Source organism: Calonectris borealis, chromosome 2 (genome assembly GCF_964195595.1).
Source record: "Calonectris borealis chromosome 2, bCalBor7.hap1.2, whole genome shotgun sequence".
NCBI lineage: Eukaryota > Metazoa > Chordata > Aves > Procellariiformes > Procellariidae > Calonectris > Calonectris borealis.
Window position 1 is genome coordinate 3660725 of NC_134313.1, and position 17958 is coordinate 3678682.

Consider the following 17958-nt stretch of genomic DNA (forward strand, 5'->3'; position numbering starts at 1 on the left):
ATTAAAAAGAATACAGGCAAAGTGGATGAGGCCCTCTACAGACAGATAGGAACAGCCTCATGTTTGCAGGCTCTGGTCCTCATGGGGGATTTCAACCACACCGATATGTGTTGGAGGGACAACACAGCAGGGCATGAATAATCCAGAAGGTTCTGGAGTGCATTGATGATAATGTACAGATTGGGGATCTGATGTATAAATGGCAAGATCTCAAAATGGCTAGAAGAGGGCCATCTCCACTGCTAAACTTTACTCTCATGGTAGCACAAGAGTTCTTCAGCCAAAGCATCCAAGACAAGGATTAAGGATTTGGTACTGTGAGAAGTAAATTACTTTGGGGGTGATTGCTAGAGCAACAGTCACTCCTCTCCATGCTCATAGATGGCCACACAACTGAACTACAAGTACCTCAACAGCTTGAAACATCCCCAGTGTTTCATACTGAACATCGCTATTTTACATGTGCAAGCTTGTTCTTTCATTGGCCATCCTGGCTTAAATAGACATAGTTCCATGAAATCAATTTTATAACTGGTGTTAGGGAGAAGAGAATCCTTAAATCCCCAGTTCCTCTGAAGGAAGTGTCAACAACACAGTTGCCAGTATTTGTATTAGTACTTGATGAAGGTAAGTGCATGTTTGTCCACATCTGTAGGCTTCTGTTTGTCTTGTAACAGAGAATAAAGATGACCTGAATAATACACTTACTGCTTTTTTTTTTTTTGCCCACAGCAAAAGAAAATGCTGTTCTGTTTTTGTTTTAGAAGAGCTGTTTTTCCATCCTACCTGTGTATGCAACCTTACTAGTTATACCAAAATAACACACAAGATCTACTTTATCTAAACTTCTTTAATTCAACTTTCACCATTTATATCACTGTTCGCAGCTCCATCACATTTCTCAAAGCCACAAGGAAAGAACCACATTGTTCTGAAAACATTTTACACTTTTAAAAGAGTCAGGTTTCTTTCTCCGTTGGACAGTTGTAGAACCAACCTTCTGTCAGTGTATCTGTAACCTCCCCAATTCCCTAAAATGGGAAGAAATTCCAAGATCACATACCAGCCACCTATTTTAAGATTACAGCAGGAGACACAGCAACTAATTTACCAGTCCTCTGCCTCTTTGTCCAGACCAAATGTATACAAATCTATGTTTGCACAGCAAATCCCACTTGCCGGAAGAAGACCCCACTGCATCAAGCAAAAGACTTCCTCAGACTTTCTTTTTCTTCCGTTACTTATCCAGGCTTAGATCTTGGTGCTACTAACCTTGCACTTCACTCTTGAAGTCTGGGCATTTTATATTTGAAAATAATAGGGTGAAGAAACTTCATATCATGATCTAAAGTAGATGCTCCCTCGCTTTACAAACATCACTACATCTATCTGTCAGGCTAGAACCCACAGACCTGCCAAGATAAATATAAACAAGGCAGGTGGTGCTTTCCTTCAGTCTCGGAAGATCTTCTTGATGGTGTCAATACATTCAGTCCTCGAGTAATGCTGGTGTTCACTGACATACCACATTGTCACTTATTGCCTAATGATAATAATAATAATAAACCTCCTTAAAAGTAAACTATATTTGCATGAATGCAAATGTATTGCTTACTTTAGAAACTTTTGGATGTGAGGAGGTTTTTTTAGGTTTGTTTTTTTTTTTTTTAATTGGGTTTTTTCGCCTGTGAAATCAGCTCAGTTTTGTTGCCTGTTTTATCACTGCTGCCTTTCTGACCTGAAGGCTGGTTTAACACGTAGACACTGTTAAGAGCCAAGAGGGTCCATTAGTACCCTTCCACACGTGTCCTCCTCCAGTCTGACTGCCTGAATGGCACAGCCAAGAGTCTGTTGTCAGATACGTTAATGCAAAGCGAGCTGGGAAATCATTCAACTAGATCCTTAACTAAACTCTCCTGAGTTATGTGTCTCAGTTGGGACATCTGCAGAAAATGAACACATCTTGAGAGTGGTCCCTGAATACCTGAATGTAACAGCTTTAATATCTGCGTTCAGTTGAATGTGGGCTGCAAAGTCTCTCATTTGGTTAAGTTTCCTAAGTGATCTCAGAGGAGGCTATTATGTGAATGGGTACATTTATGTTCTTATTGGTTCCTGATGAATTGGGAAATCTTCTCTTGGCTCTCTTGCTTTCAGCCACTTGTTGAGACACAGAGTTACATGTCAGTACAGAGCACAGCCCATGCAGGAAGGGTACACTGGGGTATTTCTGAATCAGTGATAATCTATTCCACTTCCCTTTCACTTCCCAAGAAACCTTCAATTTCTTTGTTCATCCTAGGTAAATACCCTGTCATCAGTTTGTTGTTCTGTTTTCTAAATCTAATGAAGCCCGCCCCAGCTGCTGAAATCTCACAGTATTATTACCCTTAATTGCCTTGTAGGCCACGATTTTAAGGTCATGGTGTTTTGTATACCACTGGCCTTGCTCTCCCTGTTTATCTGGACTACAGCAGTGGTGGCCTCCACTATCACTTTTCACATGTCCTTGGCTTCGGACAGCACTGAAGAGTCTGTAAGGTGCTCGGTTTCCTGTTAGGCACAGGTTGATGACCGCTGGTACAACTGAATTGTTGGAATCAAGTATGGGCTACCATGATCTTTGACCAACTCATTTTATTTGAGATAATAGGCAGCACAAAAAATGAGTGAGCTTTTGTGCTTCTTTCCTGTTTCTGCTCTCTGTGAGTATGAGTTTTTTGTCTTCCTTTGCTCTATGTGGACTTCTACGTTTAGCTCTAGTGCTGACAGTGCTGGTAAGACAGCACATGCTGGTTTATAAGGAAAAGAATAATAGGTGACTCTACACTTGCAAATTTACTAACGCCTAAAGATTTGTCTGTTGTTCTGTGTTTGACCCTCAAAATGTGATTGGGCTGGTACACTTGCAGCTAATGAGCCAGCTAATTTTGTACAAGAAACAAGGCTCTTCCTTTTATGAGACTTATTGCAACCAGTAGGATTCTTCTCACACCAATTTTTCTGAAGTAATTTTTGGGAAGTTGGAACTGCCATGCTCTCAATTTCTAGTAATGTTGCAATTGAGCAGTAAATGTCCTAAAGGCAGAAGCTACCCAGGTGGTTGGTTTATTTCTGCTGGGAGGTGTTATAGTCTGCCACAGACAGGCTGTGTTTGGGACGCCATGGCTTGAGTAGGTTAAGTAAATCAAATGAGCCATATAAAGCAAAAGAGGTCAAGCAAGTTGTAAATGTCAGTGACTTTACTTTCCAAGACAGTAAGCAGAAATAAAGTATATTTATTTCTATGAATCAACACCCCCATCATCCTCATTTATTCCTATGAGAAACTCAGATTGACACTTCTTTCATCAGTTGACTGAGCTATAGGACTTGATAGCTTATGCGCTCAGCTGCGTGATGGAAGGTGAGCGTTGTGTTAATTGTAGACAAAAGTGGACTTCTGAAAAATGCTGCATGCAAGTGAAATTAAGGTATTTATCCAAATGGTGTCAATTCATGAGCTGGATTTGGAAAACCAAATGTAATTATTTTAATCTTTTCTTTCTTTTTTGTCACTTTAAAGAAACATATTTTATTGCAGTTTGAAATAATATTTTCTTTAACTTGGATGTCTTGTAGAATTAAAAAAAAAATGTTCAGTTTACATCACAAGGAAAAAGAAAGTGTGGCACAGATGAGTAGCTGGAATTTCCCAATCAAAGCTATATTGAGTGCTGTTTTCCTCTTTAAATTACTTTCAGAGATTATGTTGGGAAAAAAGAAAATCTGACATGCCCATAAATTTCTGCACAAAAAATGTCTTGTTAAAATACCTTTTTTCATCAAAAAAAGAAGGAAATGGAAAAAAAAAAAAGTGAATCAGGTCCATTGCCATGATGTAATATTCTCCCATGTGCAAATTTTGTGGGATTAAAACTAGAGACTTGGATTACCCAGAGCCATATGAGAACATCGTATGGGAACTGTGGATACTTCAGATAGATAGCTGAAGGCGTACACCAGGCAATGAGGGCAGAGGCCATACCATGCACCCTCAGGAAACTCTTCATACGCTGACTCTTCTCCTGTGGCAAATATCAGTAATTTGAGACCACTTGTCTCTAAAAGAAAGAACGGTAAATTGCTTTGCATCTGCTAAAGTGGTAATATTTCTGCATTCTGCCATTTAGTGCAGAGCAGATGATATGAGGTACCTTATTCTCTGGTAGGATGTGCTGTTTTCCAATAGATATACATAGGACAACGGTTGAATTTTAAATCCCTGGAAGATGTATCCTGGCAGGCATGGTAAACCTCTGGCAGAGTGATACCATTTTTCAGCGCATACATATGTAGCAGATACTTGACATTTCCAAGATGTGTTTCAAGGACAGCGTAAATCACTCAGGAGCTGAAGTGTTGTAAATTTATGCTGGTGTTCAGCCATTGCCTTATAGACACTTTTATTCATACAGACTAGGGCTTTGGGCTGTTGGCCGAAGAAAGCCAGGAGGAAGAGCTGGTTATGACATTTTAGGGTAGTTTAAATAGTCTTTCCAGGCCTGCCTGGAAAATTAGGGTGAGTGGTTGTTCAGTGCCTCAATCCTTACCTCTGAGGGTCATGGTGCGTTACTGTGTGGAAGAATTAGAGCTCTGCTAAAATCAAATAGAAAGCTAGGTGCTATCTGCCTTTTGTTGGAAGCAATAACCATGACTCCTGATGACTCATGGAGCTACAAATTGTATTTCATTGCACCAGTCTAAGGCAATGTGACCCATTTAGCCTTAGTTTAGCATACGGGCAAGTTTATTTTATAAATCCTCTTGTGTGCGGAATTTATAACTTGACATTTACATTGAAGTTTGCAAATGACCAACCTTAAGCCATTTTAAACTTCACTCCAGAAGAACTGCCGTAGTTTTCCTTCCCCTTAACATCCACAGTTGTGCCCTTTTGTTCGTGAAATGAGACTCACTTAAAACTCTCCAAGTACATGACAATTAGAACGGGCAAAATTCTTTTTTATGCTGAAAGCAATTTCACCCAAAATTTAGCTTTTAATTAGGAAATAAACCATTAAACATTACCAAAATACTCCTTTTTTTTTTGTTGTTTGTGCTTTTCAGTATGTTGTATTGATTATTTTTAGTCAGAAGTTATAGTGATAAAAGAGGGTTAAGCTTATTAAAGTGCTAAATATAAGAGCATACTGTGAAACTTAAAGGGACCCATTTTTGTTACTGCCAAGTGGGAGCATTTTAAAATTCTCATTCACAAGCTCATTTTCCTGTCTTTCAAGTGGTTTTACAGAAAATACTGCCTTGTGAAACCAGTCCATTGTGGCCACTATAAAGACTCAGGTTGTATGAGTGATTCCTTGATACATTAGGACAAAAACCCCACTCCAGCCACTGTCACTCCAGTAATTTCACATGTAAGACTCCTGTTGGTCATTAGCAGGGCTTGATCTCAGAAGACAGGTAAATAGAAAGGGTTGAAAGACACCTCTTGGGGTCATAATGATTTCTGTCTCTGTGTGACATGTGTGTGTCATAAAATCATATCAAATTACATCTAAAAGCTGGTTAGCTCTGCCACCTTCAGTATTCCTATTGAAAGGATGTGCTATAGCTGGAAAATTAGAAATCTCTTCTTAATTCCTTGGTGCATTTGTTTGCAACCACCATCTGCTTTGGTGCAGCCCTGTCCCTCAGTTTAATAAAATGGCGATAATATCGCCTTAAGGTTTTTGTTTGTTTTCAGACTGTACCATAAATTTGTCATCACAGACTAAGGACAGAAAATTGTTGCGGGATTCAGGCTCTTTGGAAAATCCCAGACCCAGGGCTGGGTTATCTCACTTATTTGGGAACAGAATCTCTGTCCCTTCATACCAAAGCCAAAGGAGAAAGGAAAAGGCAGACCCCCTCCAGAAGATTTTTTCAGTCTACCTAGGATCCTACCACCCCTCTGGAAATACTTGCCTTTCCATCCCCAAGCAAGGTACCTTCGCAAGGAGCCTGAAAGTGAGCAAGGTGAAACTGTGAACCATCACTAGCATTCAGCAAAGATGCACTGAAATAGTTGTGAATGACACATTCATCATTGACTTATTAACATCATTGACTTATTACTTACTTCCTTGTGATTTGACCCAAATTCTCTTTCCTTCCCCTGCTCTCTGGTGTTAATAAGCAGAAATATCTAGTTAAATTGTGTTACACAGTTATGTCTCATTTTTATAGAGTTTTAGAGATGTTTTGGTGGGTTTTGTTTGTCTTAGTTTTTCCCCTTGTTGTTACAAGTTGCTACAAAAATTTTTTTAAATGGGAGGTTTGCTTATTCCAAGGCTGGTATCCCCCTGTTAGGAGAACAAGTGAGCAGAAACAGTGCCACCAGGGTCCAGCCTCCTCCTGTAACATCACATCAACTCATATAAGACATGTAGGACACGTCCATCCTACTTGTGAAAGCCTGTGCTGGGAAAAACGTAGATTTGCAAAACACGGTGCATAACATATGATTAGCTCATTCCATGCAGCACTAAGGGGGCGTTCGCAGAGTTTAATTTTATCTAACGAAGGCAAATCTCCTTAGGCTGCCCTGCAGGCAGCGGAAAGTGCTAGCTTCCTCTGGAGGGCCATTTAAGGAAGCTAAATTAAGCTCCTGCTGTGATTTCCCTCTGCCCCAAGAGGAGCACAGAGAGATTACTCTTGTTTTAGTAGGATATCTTTCATAAATTTCTCCTCTGTAGCCCTTCTATGTCTAAATGATTAATTTCCTGAGGACAATCAGCCTTTAAGAGGCACTACTCAAGTGAAGGGTGTCTGCACTATGATCCTGAGAAACATCAGATACGTGAGCAAGTCCTGTTACATTGATTAGGTGATTGTCAAGGTGTTCAGCACACTCCCTCCACCCCTTTCAAATTTCCCAAATCCCCCCATCTCTTCTAAATCCCATCACAAAGTAGCTTAATGCACGGAGGTATTTTCCCACGTAAAGTTGTATTTTGTAACCCAAAACCATGGTCAGGCTTTGTGCTTCTAAAATTAACAGGCATCCCAGCAGGATATATTCTTAGTTTTGGTTCAATTTTTTTACCTGTTTTTTTTCTTCTTTTCTCCCCATCCTAACGTGTCACAGCTTGGCTGCAGGAAAGCTATGGCGTGTTGGAGCTTTGAGTGGTCAGGAGCTGAATTTCAATTGATGCAAACTGGTGTTGCCCCAGTGGCTAGTTCTTATGGACTTCCACAGAACATATAAAAATGTTTTTAGGCAAAACCAATCTGGTTCACTACCCATCATGTGGTCATGCTTAACCATAGAAGTAGATACTTGTCAACAACTAGGCAACTAAGAATTTGTCACCTTGGGTGAGTGACAAGTTATTCTGGCTGATGCATCCTGTATGTGTTAACGACATATTAGCTCTTTTGGTTTCTCTGCCTTGTGCCTTGTTGTTTCCATATGCAGAGAGGCTCATATACGCAGTGCTGGAAATTGGATCAGGGCTTGTAGTTGCCAATTACGCAGCACTGTCCTAACATGCAAACAGAGAAAGCAAGCACTACCCTGTCCTACAGAGCCAATCTAGCCCATAGATCTACCACTTTTCAGCTATTCCTCAATTCTAACCCGAAAACATCAAATGTCCCTCTACTGCTACTCCTATAAAATATGTAGAATGACCAATTACTGATTTGTGGGTCAGCCTCAACGTCTGGCTGGAAAGACATCGGGGCCAGCCCCAGAGTTGGGACTTCTATACTTTTTAAACAGAAGTGTGGTACCAATTGACAGTGATACAGTGATTACAGTTTTCCTCGTAATCTCACCTAGGACCTCATCATTATCAAGTGACAGGTTGAAATCTGTCTATCGTTTCACTTACAAGAAACACCTTGTTTCTCAGACACACCTCTTTGAGGTAGACCGTGGGTAGACCCACTCACAAGGCAAAAACACACTGCAGTGTGCTGTTGTGCCATTCAGGTTTCTGTTCACCATTTTTGGTAATTCAGCACCATTTTTTTCAACTGGTATTGAAAAGAAAAATCTGACACGTTCCCAGAAACGCCTTCAGATTAACGCAAGACTGTGAGTAAACCCTTCAAGGCTGTCACACTGATGTGTGCATGTGTGTGGATGCAGCTCTTCTAAGGCTCTGTAGAAGAAAATGTGATATTTCTTCACAGACAGAGGTTGAGTTCCTTAGAAGCCTTTTGATCTCTTCCTGCTGAGTCCTGAATGCAAGGAATGCATTTGGGCAGAGGTCAGTGATGCCAATTGTTAAATTGATGTTAAATTGTAAATTGGTGTTAAAGTCTTAATAAAAATGGTTTGAGAAACATTGGATATGGCCAATAAAATTATGGTATTTCAATCTATAAAACTGCCGGCCATGTAGTTTTTTTCTTGTGTACTACAGCATGCATAATCTAAAATCGAAGGAATGGAAACCCATCTCTCCCAGGTGTAATACAGGGCTTTTAAGAGGTTTCCAAGTGTTAAGCTGAAGTTTGTTTATTCCATGGTTCTGTTGGTTTGTGGTTTCTTTGTTCTTACGTTTTGTTTTTAAGTTGAGTTACCAGAACTGCATAATTACGTTAACAGACTTGCAACACCGTTTCACTTAAAAATGGCAAAACCTGAACACAACTACTTTCCACAGTTTATCTGCAAACCTTCATTTCTTAACCCATCACAAAAGCAGCCAGTCTGATTAATGTTCTTTCCTTCAAAAATAAAAGAATAAATTACTTAAATTTTCTGTGGCATGTCTTAATCCAACTCCTAATACCATCAGTTGAAGAATTTCCATTAATTTTATTAAGGATTAGAGAAATCCCTGGAACCTTATTCTCAAATTTCTACCTGTGGTTGAATTTCTCCTGACCATTTTCATGTACTCCATGGTATAATAGCTGCTCTAAACCACACAGAAGCAGACCAAGTGCCCATACTCTTCCATTGCGGCCAGAAATTATTGGCTGCACATCTCTTAGGGGACAAGCTGGTCAAGATTTCTAAGATGTGTGCTGGAAACACAAACCCTTATTTGCAGGTTTTATGCCATAGGTGTCTTGCTTTTGAAGCACAGCTCTGGAGTCAAAGTTAATACTTGTCTTTGCAGTGGGGAGCTGCCGGCTGCAACGTGTGGGTGATAATCCTTCTTTTCTAGTCTCATTTTGATTCCCCATGGTTCCTCCAGCATCCTCCAATGTCAAATCTAGCAATCTGGGGTGAGATTCTTCTCCCTCAATTTTAGATACTGGCAATGTGTCTCTATCTAAGCCATCTGTACAGATCCCCCCTTGGAGCTTCGAAATGTGATCCAGGAGTTTAGGTTGTGATTTGTCTGATCTGATCAGCAGCAGGCAGGTACCATAGAGTGGGATGAATTGCACAGTATGGACTTGCTCTCTGTTGACTGTGATAGTGTCCAAGGTGACTTGCTCAAGTACAGACTTGTACAGACCTGGGAATGTCAATAACACACATGTACTCAAATTAATCTTATCCCTGAGCTTTAATAATGAGATAATTTGAGATACAATCTGCCATGTCCCTTCTGTAATTTAACTCTAACCTAGTAAACTTACCAGCCTTGAGCTGATTTCCTTTGAATTCCCAATCAGACTTCCCATTGGTTTCAGTGGGAATGGGATGAGCTAACCTGTCTAGGAACACATGGAGAGCTGTCAGACATACTGATGGGTTAAGTGTTCATCAAAATGGGTGGCATTCCTATTTCCTTGTAGTACTACAGCTTGCAGACAAGAGGCTGCTCATTTCTTTATGCCCATGAGTAAATTGCCGAATTGCTGTTGGTATAAAGTCTTTGTTTTAGGTTTGTACCCTGTAATTATCTTCTGTTATCTTAATTTGCAGATAGTATTGAAGCCAACATTGAGACTGCATCTTCTAATGTAGAATCAGCCAATGAGCAGTTGGCAAAAGCCAGTCAGCACCAAGTAAGTGGGACTAAATAACTCTACGGATACTTTCAGTAATAGTATTTAAAATAAAGAGAACACTTGGCGGCTGTGAACCACATGGCACATGGGCTGCGTTGGATTTGTGCTACCTGGAAAGATGATAAAGCATACTCTAAGTAAGAGCTAAACTTTTTTCTTATATATATGATTAAATTATTGTAGTGTCGACAATTTGCATTAGAGTAGTCATTAAGATATCCGCATATTAAAGAGACATTTCCCAGTAGGAAACTCAACAATTAGCTACTATTGTTCTTGGAAAGACATCATAAAAAGTGCATCATTTAAGTGTATATGTGCTTCTTATTGGAGTGTTTCCCTATAATCAGGCAACAGTGCTTTTCAAAAACAACTGAGTTGTCAAAAGACATGATGTGGTTGGTGAATAATGGCTATAGGAATGGCGTTCAGCACTTTTTAAAGGCAATTTGAGGGTAGGGCTTTTGTTTTTTTTTTCTTTTTCTTCATTGGAGCAAGAATAAAACATACACACACACAAAAACATTAATCTTTTTGAAAATAGCTTGACCAGAAAGAACTGTTCGATGGTTATAGTTAGTACTTTCTAGGGATGAAGGGGGGTGGGAAACGAAAAAGAAAAAATTGTTATTGCTTGCATTGGATTGACAGAACAAAAGCTGTTAGTTTCCTTTTTTCCTCAATCATAAATCGGTTTGTTGAAGTCCAAAGTGAGTTTCATGTACCTGGAGTCTTGTTATGACAAAATATAGCTGAGGTCTATGCGAGTACATATTGCCTCCTTGTTGGTCCTTGGGCACAATGAATTCTGAACGTCTGGGGCAAACCTCCAGACCAAAGGAGTAAGAGCTGCAGGCATTTTACTCCGCTGAAAGAGAGTAATGTGATTTTTAAATTATCTATAGTTCATTTTCTGGTGAAACATACTTTACCAATTTTGGATAATAAGAACAACTTTTGTAGAACTTTGATATTGCAGAAACTGTGTGGTCTTCATTATGTTTTGGTTTTAAAGGCATATATATTCAAGATAACGTGTGTCACCCCGCATTTAATCCTGCATTTGCTTTGAAAATAGCCTGTTGCGTTTTTACTGCATGAAGTCTAAAATGAGACACGAATAAATGTAATACTTGACAGTAGAGCTGATCGCAAAGCTGCAAATGACAATTTTGGCTAAGAAGGTCAAAGAGTAGTCAGGCAGAAAATGAATGCAGCACAGTGTAAAGGATCTGCTTTCTTCAGCCAGCAGGAGCTGTTGAAATAGCCTGCCCAGTTAGGAGGTCGTTTATTCCTCAAATATGTTGATCAACATGAAGATATAGCCACCGCTGCTAAGGGCATAAATGTGTACTGACTGGTTTTTATGGGAAACCACTTCAGAGTCTCCCTTGCCCACGAAACAAGCCTGTATAGACAAATATCACTTAGAAAAATTCTGCTGCCAAAGAAAATGCACAATCCAGATCCCCTGCAGAGGACAGGTAGCTATCCTGCACACTGCTGGATGAGGATCACTAGACAAATGCGTTGCTCTCTGTCACCTCTTTCATAAGGTTCCCTGAGATACGGGCAGAAAATGGAGTGAAGTTTTTCTGTCTTCAGTTGCTGGCCTGCTGCCTGGGGTTTGCCAAATTGCATATGATGCCTCTTCTGTTATATGCCGTGATATCTGCTCATCTTACATTCAAAAGGACATTGTCCTCATAATGTGACTAGAAGGGTCCTGGGCACACAGCCCTCAAGGGCTTTTGTAGGAAGTGATGTTGGTGCCAGTTGCATACGAATGGATAATGCAGTGGGATATAAGTCATCCTTCCAGGTTGTGTGTGTGATTTGGGCTGCTTTAGAAATATTTATGATGGATTTGGGAGGATGATCAGCCAGACAGCTTTGTGGGTGAACTGCTTTCAAGGGAGCTGCCATAGTTTTACATACATTAAATTCTCTCTGCACTCTTCTGTGCTGCTCAGAGATCAAAAGCACAGACTTTTTTTTTAAATCTTATTGAGTAGTTTTCCTTCATCTGTTAAAGTGCCAATTCATTAATGTATTTGGCTGTTACCTACAACCTCTAGTATAGTGTAATTGTCCTGTAAATGCAGACTGGCTTACATACATTTGTTACTTATCTCTGTTTATATGTATATATGTATATGAATACGTGTGTGTATGTAGTATGCTTGTATCGACAAAAGTATACTTGAATTGAGAAATCAGAAATGTCAACATCACTGAAACATTGAAGCTTAAGACCTACCGTAGACCTTAATGAATGGATTTCTGCCAGAGATAAAGATTAAGTGACTGGTTATTTTACATAATGTTTGCATATAATGCAATGCAGTCACTTCAACAATACAACTTGAAGCACCAGTCCCAACCTGTACATTAACATAACAAAGCATCAGTAAATAGCTTTTCTTTAACTAGTACAAAATAAGGCATTTAGGTTCCCTGAAATGATAGAAACGTTTAAACAAATGTAAATATCTTCCTGCTGAGGTCCTTTGCCTGCATTTTACATTTTGTAAGGTGCTCCATCATCTTCAGGTGTGTGTGCTAACAGTAGTGTTTTATTACTTTGTGTGAATACTCATTTCCCCCATCTAAACTCTTCACCCACTCACAAAAAAACACCAGCAACTCCCGCCCCGCCCCCAAACCATAAAACAATAATAGAGAGCATATGAGGGAAATAATATGGTACGTAAGGTAGTGGTGGCCAACTTTCAGGCTGGACAAGACTGCAGGGTGGCTCAGTGCAGCCCTCAGCCAGCCCCTGCTCTCAGCCCAGGGAAGGGAGCGGTAGATGGCTGTGCAAATGATTCTGCTTCCCTCCTCTCTGTTCCCTGCCATCTCCTACCCCGTGGGCCTGCACATCTTCCCCCTTTTCAATGGACGTGTACGTGCAGGCTCCATCATGAGGTAGGTGTAACTCTTCGCTGGTCACCATACAGAGGTGAGTACCAAATTGCAACCCTTGTGTGTCTCCATCTGACACGAGGCAGCTTGTCTCAGCAGAAGTGTTGGGCACTGTTGTTACAAGAGGCAGGATCAGACAGCTCAGGAAAGTAGATGGTCTCAAGTTATCATTACGGTCTTGATCTTAGATGCCATGGGAAGTCCCTGAGTCCATGCTGGGTACCATAATTGGCAGCCGCGTTATTGCCTGTAGTCCCTCGTCTCACCAGTAGACTTCACCCCCTGACAGTAACACTTCCCTGCTTCACCAAGTAAATTCACTAAGGACTCTGTGGCGGTCAGATATTACAGAGAATCTATGGACCATATAGAAAAATAACAATACCCATTATGCCTACCCGTGATGTAGAAAAATTCTTATGTCATATGCACTTTATTTCCATAATTTTTTCCCTGCCATTGTAAATCATTGTATATGTTCTGATTTCAACATTGCTTGATTTATACTGTGTGAGAGGTACTTGCTATATCTGTGCTGCAATAGAGGATGTGGTAGATGAATTTGTAATTAATCATGAGCAAAAAAGGTATTACATCCCAGAGGCGTAAAACGTTTAGTGGGAGCTGTCAGAGCTTTGGAAGAAATACTTTTTTTTTTTTTTAATTATTAACAGATTTTTTTTCCCCTCATTTTAAATTATTATCATTACAGAATACTTGTTTGTGCTTAAACTTATTTTTACTACAAGTAACAGTTAAGCTGGGCCACTGCATTATCTGTAGGAACATGCAGGGTCAAAATGCAGGTGAAAGCATAAATGTTGGATATTGATACCAGGAGCAGAGGAACAGAGGCCTGTTTCCATACGAAATCCCTCTTGGTCACAGAAACTTGACAATTTTACTTTGTTGTCCTACTTTTCACTAGAAAATTCAAGTTTAAAAAATGACTGAAAGGCAAAAAACTCTGGCAGAGAGAAGCCAGAAGAAGTAATCTCCTGCAGTAAACTTGCTTCAGTGTCTTTCTTTTCTATGAGGGTCTCATATCTCTTGGACCTAAAGCAGAAAGGATGACCCTTGCCATTTAATACCAATGGCCCAGATTTGTCTCCTGAAATGTCACTGTCCATGCCCCTAGAGAAGATGATTCATCCCACCTATCTTAAAATACCAACATGGGTCAAATTGCTCTCTGGAAGATAGGGATTTATTGGACCAAATATGAGTGTGTTTGGTGGAGACGTCTATGTCTGAGTTAAGTGTCTGCACTCCCTTTACACCAACCAGGAGGAGGAATTACTTCCAGCACGTCTTGTCTCATCTCACAGGAGATGTCTGACATAGGTCTGATGACTGCCTCTCTGGAGACGTCTGTTCTCTCCTTTGTCTATAAAGTCCAGATGATAGCAATTACATCGCAAATATTTCAAGGGAAATGAATCCCATATCTATCGCCTATCCCTGTATCGGAAAAAAGGGGAGATCTAGACACCCAATGATCTCGGTACCTGCCTTTGAGATTAGCTTAGGTGGGCTGAACATCACCCAGAGGGGCTGGCTGTGATGAGATGAGGAGTTTTACTTTGCTCAGTTTGTTCATAGCTTCCTGCAGATGGATTGAGAGGAAGAAAAAGGAACAAACGCAGACTCCACGGATACATATTAAACCAGTTACTCTTTTTGACGTGAAGTTTGGCCTAAGTTCAGCTTGGCCGCACTGACTGAAGGACTCTGTGTGCTGACTGTTGAAGCTAATTTGTTTTGGAAGAGACGCTTGTGTTGCTCTGATTAATGCTGGTTGCTTTCCTTCCCTATATCCTCTATGGAAGTCAAGCTAATTTGGATTCACTGGCATCACAAAGGCAAGCAACAGTTCAGTGACCCACTTGTGTAGTCTAAGAACAATGAGTTTTTTTACTGTAAAGAAGCAATTCCTGGGTCTGGCTTTCAGGGATACACAGAGGGACACTTTGAAGGCTGGAGCTTTAAGGAAAAAAGCCTCATAAATCTGTGACACTTGCAGAGAGATCTTATTGCCTGGGGTCCACCAATAAAGGGCTGGCTTCAACTTTTGCACAAGTAACTCATTGGTATTTTAAAAACAAAATTTGAGTTTCAAAAATCACCTTCTTGGTCTTTGAAATTTCCTGGCATGCTATCCTCTTAAAGCACTTGCTACTTATAAATACTGTGATAATGAAGATTGTCTTCTCCTCTTCCCTATGGGTATGCCCTAAGATCCTGACTTACACTGCTGTTAAATCGTTTTAAAGCTAATAGTTTTAAAACTACGGTGTACAGGCAGTTAGCACCACCATACGATGGGATTGCACTGCAAAGCCGCAGTGGACTGGCGTGGCTGGAATATCTCAATGCAAACACAGTTTCGTAGCTACTTAATGTCTGAGGACAAGAAGAAGCTAGATGCTTGTAAGGGAGATTCGGGACCGAGATGTAATGACAATCTACTGCAAACTATAAGATGCAGCGTATACAATCAGCCTCACGTTGCTGTTGCTTAGCTGTGTCTGTCACCAGTGTGAGCGTGGCTGAGTTTGCTTCTTCTTTGGGTAATTAGCACTTGGAAGTTTTATTTGGGGGATTATGAAGCTATTCTTTCTTCTGGTGGTTTCTGCCTGTGAAAGTGATGGGAGCTGAATTAAAGCTGCAATAGGAACTCAGAGCTCTGTAAGGACTCCAAGCAAAAGCCATTACTGAAGTGACTGTAATTACACAACTGAGCCTTAATCCCCCTCTTCAGTAGCAGAAGGAAACTTTGCCGCCATCCAGAGTCCTCATGATTCCGTGCCATAATCTTCAGTTAGTAAAAGAAGTCCTCCCCAAATTGGCTGAGTATCTCAAAAAACAACCAATTTGCAGTCCCTTTCTGCTTTCTGTTTCTCAGTTTGCAACAATGCACTCACACCAACTCGGTTCAGAAACTTCTGCCCGGTCTTCCCACTCAGAACTGATTTCTTCCACTTCAAAGCAATTTCTCCTCCTTAGCAATTGTTTTCCTTCCACCCCTTCCCTCTCCCATTAAGCCATATCTTTTCATTTTCACTCTCAATTCCAATCTCTCAGTCCTCCCCTGTTGATGCATGGCTGCCAGCAACACTGCTGCTTCAAACAGTCCATTCTCTTACAATGAACCCACTAATTTGCCTGCCCCAGATTGCTCAAAACCTACCACATCGGGATTTGCCTGTATCGCCTGTCAGATGTGCCCCCACATGGTCTGTACCGTTACGGAGCCTTGAAGCAACTCCTTGCTGCATGCCTGCCCCTACCTTCAGGCTCCTTTTGTCTTGGCAGTGTGCTGCGGCCAGCGAGCGAGGCTGTCTGGGGCAGCACTTTGAACAATTAAATTTTTTCGCCCTTTACCTTCCCTTGACAAATAGGCAGCAGCAGCAGGTGGCTGGGATAAAACTTGTGCTTCCTTTATTCCGTGCTCCATTGGCTCCCTATGAAAGACGGGCTAAGTTTTCAGATTTAAGAGTGTTTTATTTTGAAGCGACTTCTGTTTGTGTGTGGTTTTTTACTGTATTTTAATGCAGCCCATTTGCAAAACAGCTGCTTACCATAGGAAATGGTGTTCAAGTCAGCGGCAGTCCAAGTGATAAATGAGCTGCGTGAATGCAGCAACTTAACCTCAGTGAGGTCTGAGCCATAACATTTATTTAAACCTATCTTTTTTTCTGTAAATAATGGATCTGTGTGATCAAATATTTATTGGGAAAGGGTTTGTTTAGAGCCTTTGGATGTTATGCAGTTGGGTGCTTTGCATGTGAAGGTAAAATCTTTCAGGCTATTTGTAATCACAGCTGAACATGTCTTCATTTGTACCGTCAAAAAGAGAGAGTTGACTCAGCCAGGTGGTAGCTTTATCTTTCCTTCTTTTATTATAAACCATGCCCAGTAGGATTTTTGGAAGGAAAAAAGAAATTAAAATTGTCTATTGTGAGCTTACTTTTTATTTAAGCACAAATGACTCCTTTCTCGAGAAGGGAACGGAAAGGGCAAGAGTGGAGGAGAAGGGAAGGATATGACGGAAGGGTTGGGAGCAAATTTAGTGGTGAGCCATTGCTGATGAAGCTGCTTTGGCTGGTGAGCAGATGAGTGGGTAGCTGTAGTCCTTACCGATTGTTCACCTTGGTGGTATGCAGACTGGGACTGTATCAAGTCAAGATTTAGGAATATCCATTGCGTTATGCACAGTGGTCTAGATTCAGTATTTCAAAAGCAAGGATTTTGTGCGTGAAAGCTGAACAAGTCCGATCTGTGACAATTCGGAGATGGCAGAAGGAAATCGCATACTGTCTTTTGCTTTTCTATTTCATTTGTTTAACAAAATCACTTTCCAGGGTACAATTTCATTTTGAAGAGTCAGAGATTAAAAAGCAATTTTCCCTCGCTGACAGCGGCATAAACTAGTGAGTTACGTTTCTCTTAATGGCCTCATTTACATGAAGAGTGAATGGAAATCCTCGGTTACTGAGTGGAAAACCACACTTAGAGCCATCCTTATGCCCAGTGGCAGCACATATAATCAATTGCATTGCCCAAAGGTCAAAGCTTTGAGAAATGGTATAAAACTTGCCTCTTGGTGGGCTAGGAATACCAAGAAGTTAGGAATATTGGCACTGCAGATGTATACCTAACCTGGATGAAAACCAGGAGCAGAAAATAAGTATGCCGGTTGGAGTCCCAGCTGTATAGCCTGGAGCGGTATTATGCTGGGCTGTGAGCTTGTCAGATCTCATCAAGTAGCAAAATGGTCGAGCTTGGTCAGTGTTCGTACTGGAAACCTCTGCTGAAAATCTTCACATGCAGGCAGCAATGTTTTCCTGTTCACTTTCTGAGTGACTCCTTTCTGGTACAGAGACGCCGACCAAACAGTGCCGCTGTTCCTGAGGTATTTCATCAAATTTTCCTAATTAGTGTCAGTAAAGATGCCCCATTAGTTTTCAAAGCCACAGTGAAATTAATAGTTGAATTCTGGTATGGGGAATATATTCTGATTTATATTCTGATTTCTGTGCCTTGATGTTGTACTTGGTTCTCGTAAGC

General features: G+C 40.7%; 1 protein-coding gene across 6 annotated transcripts in view; it reads left to right on the plus strand.

Moving 5' to 3' along the window:
• Positions 1-17958, plus strand: part of TSNARE1 (t-SNARE domain containing 1) — a 554353-nt gene that overhangs the window by 365179 nt on the left and 171216 nt on the right. For all 6 annotated transcript variants that reach the window (XM_075141068.1, XM_075141069.1, XM_075141073.1 and 3 more), the window contains one exon: positions 9878-9960. In XM_075141068.1, the coding sequence (XP_074997169.1) occupies positions 9878-9960 (83 nt within the window). The remainder of the gene's footprint in view (positions 1-9877; positions 9961-17958) is intronic.